General features: G+C 44.6%; 1 protein-coding gene across 6 annotated transcripts in view; it reads left to right on the top strand.

Moving 5' to 3' along the window:
- Positions 1-6,831, top strand: part of LOC308461383 (uncharacterized protein) — a 49,116-nt gene extending 42,285 nt beyond the window's left edge. For all 6 annotated transcript variants that reach the window (XM_080978272.1, XM_080978269.1, XM_080978271.1 and 3 more), the window contains 5 exons: positions 87-149; positions 712-780; positions 1,719-1,913; positions 2,199-2,314; positions 3,114-6,831. In XM_080978272.1, the coding sequence (XP_080834398.1) occupies positions 87-149; positions 712-780; positions 1,719-1,913; positions 2,199-2,314; positions 3,114-3,309 (639 nt within the window). In that variant the 3' untranslated portion in view covers positions 3,310-6,831. The remainder of the gene's footprint in view (positions 1-86; positions 150-711; positions 781-1,718; positions 1,914-2,198; positions 2,315-3,113) is intronic.
- The last annotated feature ends 996 nt before the right edge of the window (positions 6,832-7,827 follow it).

Here is a 7,827-nt window from a genome sequence, read left to right on the forward strand (position 1 = left end):
TTTTCGCACATGAGAACAAATGCTTGTTTTTTTACACGTTTCGGTCCAGCCTTATCCCTGTTATGTTTCTATTGTCTCTTGATCAGCTGGAGGATTCAGAGTCTTTACTGGTTGGAGATGACCCTTTGGTGTCTACAGACAGAAATCAGGTGTGGACTTCTTCCAATTTGTAATGCTTTGCCATTGCCTGTTCAGCAGGTCTCCTGGGTTTTGCTCTGGCATAAGTTAAAGGGCTGAAAGTGGGGAGAGCAAAGAAACCGAAAGCCCATAAAATATTATACCCATTTGGGTGGCGCACTTGCAGAAGAGCATAGTTAACTGTTGCATAAAGTAATGATGAAATTAAGTGATATAAACCCCTTTGAGTAACAAATTTCATCTATTTGTAAAGCACCTCGTCTACACACCAACAACTCCTTACTCCAGCCTCAGCAGGCCTATTTAATTCTTCTCAACAACTTCCCCACCACAGCTACGGACAGGCAGAAAACTGTTACTGGGAATAGGCTGCATGCACTGCTGCTGCTAGCACCTTCACCACCTTCTTAGTTCTCTTGCACTCTGTGCATAGCTAGTATGGTGTCTGGGGGTGGCAATATTTGCTGCAGTTTATGTGCGCATGCATTCTAAGGGCTCGTTGACACAGCATTTGATTTTAAGCTGAGTCACATTAAAAATGGTTTTGTTTCACCATGTATCCTGTCTTCCTAGGTCCAAAACGACAAGAGCCAAGCAACCGTCCAGACTGTACCACCTAGCATCCCCCAGAGGATCCCTTCAGTAAGTTCAACAGAAGAGGAGTGTAAGGCAGTCAAGCTGCTGGCACAACAGCTTGCCTTTTCTTCTTCTTTTTGAGTGTTGTCTCAGGCAAAGAATTTAGAAGCAGTGGGTGGGGAGGGACACAGGTGGCGCTGTGGTCTAAACCACTGAGCCTCTTGGGCTTGCTGATCAGAAGGTCAACGGTTCAAATCCCCACTATGGGGTGAGCTTCCGTTGCTCTGTCCCAGCTCCTGCCAACCTAGGAGTTTGAAGGCATACCAGTGCAAGTACATTGGGACCTTGGTTCTCAAGCTTAATCTGTTCCAGAAGTCCGTTTGACTCCCGAAACCATTCGAAAACCAAGGCGCGGCTTCTCATTGGCTGCAGGAGCTTCCTGCACTCAATTAGAAGCCGCGTCGGATGTTCGGCTTCCAAAAAACGTTCGCAAACCAGAACACTCACTTCCAGGTTTGCGGCATTCGGGAGCTGATTTGTTTGGGGGCCAAGCTGTTCAACAACAAGGTACCACTGTAGATGTATAGGTACTGCTGCGGCGGGAAGGTAAACGGCATTTCCGTGCACTCTGGTTTCCTAGTTTCCTTCATGGTGTTCTGTTGCGCCAGAAGCAGTTTAGTCATGCTGGCCACATGACACGGAAAGCTGTCTGTGGACCAACGCCTACTCCCTCGGCCTGAAAAGTGAGATGAGCGCCACAACCCCATAGTTGCCTTTGACTGGACTTAACCATCCAGGGGTCCTTTACCTTTACCATTTTTTATAGACCTTGCTGTACCAATCTCTTCTTTCTGGTGGCTCCCTTGAAGATATGGTACAAAACCTGGCAAGGCCATAACAAGAACCTGACTGGTTGATTGACACCACTCCTCTGGTTGATCTACTCCACCCTGTTGTCCTCCTTAGGTGTCAGGTGTTTAACTAAAATCCCTCAATTTTTCTAGCTCCGCCTAGTGGCCCTCAACATCCCCCTGACTGGTAGCATGAATGGGATTGGTGGCGTTGACCTGCGGTGCTATCGGCAGTCACAGGAGGCGAAGCTGCGTGGAACTTTCCGGGCTTTCCTGTCATCATCCACTCAAAGCCTAGTCTCCATCGTGAAGAGAACTGACAGGAACCTGCCTATTGTCAACCTTAAGGCTAGTAGCAACATCCTGTTGAATTCTTGATTTGATGCAGACATCTTTTCTGAGGAGAGCACTGGTACCTGGTGAAAAAGGCATGTGGTGCTTGCCTAGCAACTGCCCAACTACTTCTTATGGATAAGTGATGACCCTAGCAGGCACTCCTATGTTTTTGGGAAGGGCAGGATTCTTGTGCCTTCCGCTGCTGTGGCTGAGGCACTTGGGTTGTAGAATAATGTTGTGGGGCCTACAGCCTCTGTTGACTGTTTTCTAGCTTGAAAAGCATTGTTTCTGTTGCAGGGCCAGCTGCTGGCAAAGAGTTGGAATTCCCTCTTCAGTAGTGCTGCTCGTTTCAATTCCCCAAAGTCCCCCATCTACACATTCAATGGGCGCAATGTCATGACAGATCCTATGTGGTGAGTAACATGTGGGGAAAGAAAGCATCTGTAGGGATATGTGACCATATGGGAGGTACAAGCAGGGCATCCCAAACTATATTCACCAGTTCCCCCATAAGTGGGACTGTACCTAATTGGGGAATATCTAGGTGAGGAAAATATTCAGGAGGCCCAGAAGGGGCAAATTAATGGGTAATGAGGTCCAGCATATTAGATTTCTGGGGAAATTTTTTGAAGCACACAGGTGAGGAGTTCAGAACCTACATCTTGCCTATTGCATACCTCCCCTGCTCCACAGCTTGTCTCTCCATGTGCTTTTCTTCTCCACTTACCACGAGTAATGGAAGGAACCATGACCATGGACTCAACTATACAGCTGCAAATAAAACGTTTTAAGTGTGCTGTAAAGTACAATACACAAATGTGACACTAGATGGCGACCATGAGCTATGGCACATTCAATATATTTTTCAAAACTTTTTTTTAAAAAAAGCATTTTCACAGCGTTTTTTTAATATGTGTGTAGATTCCACCTATCTATGAAAAACACCTGGGCAGAGGAGCTGCTGGGAGGTGTAAATGGAATCTGCAGGAAACACTGGGCTGTGCTTCCCTTTTGCTGTTAAATTCTGATCCAACCTCTTTCTATGCTATTGGGATGATAGTTCCACATTTAAACACATGCAGCCACAGCCATTGTGTCTAGTTTGGCCCTTGGGAATAATGGATTGAGACAAGATAGGATGGGTGCTTTTTTGTGCCATGCAGTTGACTTCAGCTATCCACTTTTGTATGTCCCTGCTGTTTGTATGTTCAGGAGACAAAAGGCAGTCTGGCATGGTGTCAAACAACTGGGAGGCCAGGCCGAAAATCAAGACTGTCAGGAGTGGCGAACAGCCTCCAGCCAGTCCAAAGGCCTTGCCTCACCTCCAGCCGGAGGCAAGTTCCTCACAGTGGACACACATAGCTGCTCAGACTTCCTGATTGTTCTGTGCATGGAAAATGCCTTCTGAGATGAGTGCAGCTTCAGATCAGCAAGGAACAGCAGAAGGAGCCAGTTGCTACAAAGGCTGGATCAGGATGAATGAAGTAAGCCTTTGACCGTTAAGACACATGAGGTGGAAAATGCAGGTACCCATCCTTCCACCCCAGCTGGGAAAGAATGTTTGAGAGGAAAGAAAACCATGCATCGCCTGCACCTCAGCAAGCTGTCATGTGTGCTGATGTGTAGAATCAGCAGCTCACACAGGCAGGTGCAAAAGGGGCTTCTGCTTTGTTACAATGTGTGTACCTGGACTTACATGTGCACCACCAGCACTCATGTACAGTATGCTCATATACACACTGCTGAGAGGTTTAGGAACTTTTGCTGGAGATATGACGTGTGCTTGTTATGGATGTGTGTTAACCCTTATGCCCACAAGAAGCTCTCACATGAAGAAACAAAGAAAGCTTGGTTTATTATACAAGGTGTGACCGGAATATTCGGTGAATGGTCACAGAAATTGGACAGCGAGAAATATTCAAACATACATACAGTGGTGCCTCGCAAGACGAAATTAATCCGTTCCGCGAGTCTCTTCGTCTTGCGGTTTTTTCATCTTGCGAAGCACGGCTATTAGCGGCTTAGCGGCTATTAACGGCTTAGCGGCTTTAAGAAAAAGGAAACAAACTCGCAAGAACTCGCAAGACGTTTCGTCTTGCGAAGCAAGCCCATAGGGAAATTCGTCTTGCGGAACGACTCAAAAAACGGAAAACTCTTTCGTCTAGCGAGTTTTTTGTCTTGCGGGGCACCACTGTACCTTACAGGCCTTCAAAGTAGGCCCCCTCTGATACAATGCACCATTGACAACATTAGTACAGTAGAACTGTTGGAAACGTCTGGAGAAGTCCTCTTTTCGTACTGCTTTCAGTTCCCTTGCAGCTTGGAAGTGTGAAATGTTGAAAAATCTGTGCCCTTTCAGTGCAAATTTCAGTTTTGGAAAAAGAAAGAAATCTGGTAGGACAAGATTAGGAGAATATGGAGGATGGGGCAACTCAGTAACCTCAGTAACAATTTCACATGGAATATGAAATTCTTCCGCCATCATTCGGACGGACAAACGCCAATCCCACATCAATAACTCATGAACTTTGTCGAAATTTGCCGCCGTTCTGCTCGTTGACAATCTGCCAGACTGAGGGTCATTTTCAATGGTTTGCCGCCCTTCACGGAAACACTTAAACCACTCATACACTGTCTTTCGTGTTACAGCTTCATCTCTGTACACAATTGTGAGCATTTTGTGGGTTTCCGATGCTGATTTACCCAATTTGAAACAGAATTTCATATTGACTCTCTGCTCCATTTTCAATCACAATGCACTGCACTATTAACAGCTACTAAATGCTACGGCATGAACGTAGGCCTGTTAACAAATGCCGAGACACATGCACATATGTTAGCTGAAATACGGATGAATGCCTCCCACATGTCTCCGCGAATCCAGCAGTTCCCATTATTGCATACAGGGGTGATTCACCCTACTTTCTGGTCACACCTTATATAAAACAGGAGCAACAGAATATATAAAAATGCTGCTTTAGACAGCAAAGTTACAGTCTAAGCAGGTAGAAAATTACGCTACATACACACTTTGATTAGAGATTCCCTAACTATTCCAAAGGCCTACAGAAGCATGGGCATGACAATTTTGCCATAATCCCACACTAGAAGGAGGGTGGGGGTGGGGAAGGAAAGCATACCTGTCCTTAAAGCAAAGCAGACATGTTCTCTGGGTTAAGTGTTGTCCTGTTGGAGCTGTGAGAGCTAACAAACCTTTGAATCTAGGTTTTTAAAATACCTTTATGCCATGATGTATGGAGATAAACCACATCATAAATTCAGATTCCCACACCCCTCTTTACAGCTTCGGCACATAGGTAAATCTCTCAGAAGATATGCGTGTGTGCGTGCATTTGTGTGCACGCACTCACAGAGATACATGTGCGTGCACATAGATTCACAACCTGTTCTCTGTTTAGCAAAAAAGGTGGCAGAAGGGATGTATTGTGCACAATAATTTTTATGGAATGTTGCGGCTTTTTCCCCACAGTGTTCCTGCATGGGTAAACATAGATCTCACAAAGAAAAGGCAGCATCTAGGTTGCAGGCACATTTACATTTTTGGAACTATTGAATTCTACAGCTGGGAGGTGTTAACATCTGTGTGACAGCTCCTGCACACTCCTGCACTAGCAAAATGACCTGCAACCAAAGCATTCCTGGCAGGTCAAGCATCCTCTTGAAAACAGACCAAAGAACTGCAACAGCAACCTTTCTAGGCAGTTTGATCTGTTTCTATACTGTGTTTATAAGGCTGATACTACACTGTTACATATCGCAAATACTAGTAAGGAAAACCCATACAGTAGGGTTGTCATATGTCTGGGAAAACCTGGACATGCCAACCCAGGCGGATTTTTACATTTTAAAGGAAATGTCTGAGTTGGGGGGGGCGCTCAGGCTCAGGCAGATTGGACTCGGGCTGCTCTGCACACTGCAGCTGCTGCCAGCCCGAGTCGGGGAAAGAGGCACACGGGGAGCAGCAGAGGCCTCGTGCACCCATGTGTCTCTTTCCCCGGCTCAGGCTGGCAGCGGCTCGGGCTGCCCTCTTTTTTGCTCTTCAATATATGGCAACCCTATCATACAGTCACCTTCACACATGACATTAGAAGTTCTTGCACTTCTTGATCTGAAATGTTGGGAGAGTGTTCTTTTAACTTCAAAATGCCGCCCCCCCATGGGCGAAAGTTTGGTTGCTTGTTTCTTTTTAAAAACTGATTCCAGTTTAATAAAGATGCTATTTTGAATAACCTTCTCCAGCTTTCCCTAAACCTAACAAAATTGGTTGATTTGAGCATATGGAACATCAGTTATGACAATGATAAAGAAATGAATGAGAAGCTCTTTATAATCTACTGGGGTCAGATAGCCCAGCTAAACCCAAAATACTCCCAAGAGTGACAAGAGGATCAATATATGTAGAAAATTTCCTAATTGCTACGAGGTTCTCATTCTAGCAATGTGGAATTCATTTGTCCTGGACTCTGAACACCACCGGTGGAATCTGGAATCATTCCATTACATCTATTAAACTTAACTGGTGGAAGGTGCCATTCGTGTAACACTTTAATCCCCCCTTTGATTAGTTGCAATGCAGTTACTTATTTTATTATGAAAAACAGATCCTCATTGTCCTATAATTTCCTCCCTACAATCCTATTTCCTCTCACCTTCAACTTTTGAATCTATTCCTTGTTTCCTCACTCCTGTTTTAAGTCACTTTACTGACTGTACATTTGTTTACAATATATCAAAAGAAATTAATTTATGTTAGCACAATATATTTTTCAACAAGTTTTTTTTTAAAGGATAGCTTAGTTGGTTAGAGGGGTTTTTAATCCCATCCATCTTTTGACATGTTTCTTCACACTGTAATAAGGCTCCATGATGGAGAAGGTCCGATGTGAAATAAAAATTGTTTGTCATTCTCTTTTGCTTCTGTGTCATGTCTTTTCAACTGTCAGCATCCAACTACTTGTGGACTTTTATAGCACACAATAAACAAAGCTAATCAGCATAACACAACCATAAAACAGCATAAAAATACTGTTCAGTGGAGTCTCACAGATGGGTCTCTCCTGGGAATTTGTGGTAGCCCAGAGATTATTGTGGGGTGTGCATACCGCCAGTTTCTTATTCTTTATTTTCTATCTATTTTAGAAATTATTGGCATGAAGTAGCCATGCTTGGCAATGGGCTTGTCCACACTTTCCTTGGGAAAACCCACTCTTTACTGCTGAATCAGAGCACACATCAGTTGGGCTTTTCGTACATTGATGTATCCTCTCATTCAGCGATAAAGAGTGAGTTTTCCCAGGGGAAGTGGTGGGGCAAACAGAAAACCACTTGGTCTCGTGCTTTCTAGGCGTGAGACAAGCAAAGTGTGGACAAGTCCAGTGTCTTACACCAAAAGGAAGGAAACATTGGGCAAGACACAAATCTCCTAGAGCAGTGGTCTTGAACTGGTGGGTCAGGAGGACCCAATATTAGGTTATGGCATGATCTAAGGTGGGTCACAACAGCAGTGTTACCATCATGCAAATATATGGCCCAAAAAAGCCGTAAGAAATGGGTCCCCAAATGCATGTTTGGCTTGAAGGGGGGTCCTGAATTCGAACAGGTTGAAGGCAACTTAGAGCACGCTTTCCTGATGCATGTGCATTTGTGATGACCCAAAGCTTAGCATACCCGGAGTTACTCATTTTTTGGTCACCACACATTAATGAGCGTTTCCAAAATGAAAACTACAGTGGTTTTGAACGGAGAGGATTCCTTCGTTGAAGTCAACAGGGCAGCTTCCCAGTCACCAAGACGAATCATACAAAGCAAATTTTGGGGTGCACCTTTAGTTTCCTACCAAGTTTAACAATGTGGCTGCTTCAAACTTTACTGGTGAATAAGGAGCTGGAAAAAACAGTAACTGACT

Source organism: Podarcis pityusensis (assembly GCF_964106645.2).
Source record: "Podarcis pityusensis genome assembly, chromosome: 13".
NCBI lineage: Eukaryota > Metazoa > Chordata > Lepidosauria > Squamata > Lacertidae > Podarcis > Podarcis pityusensis.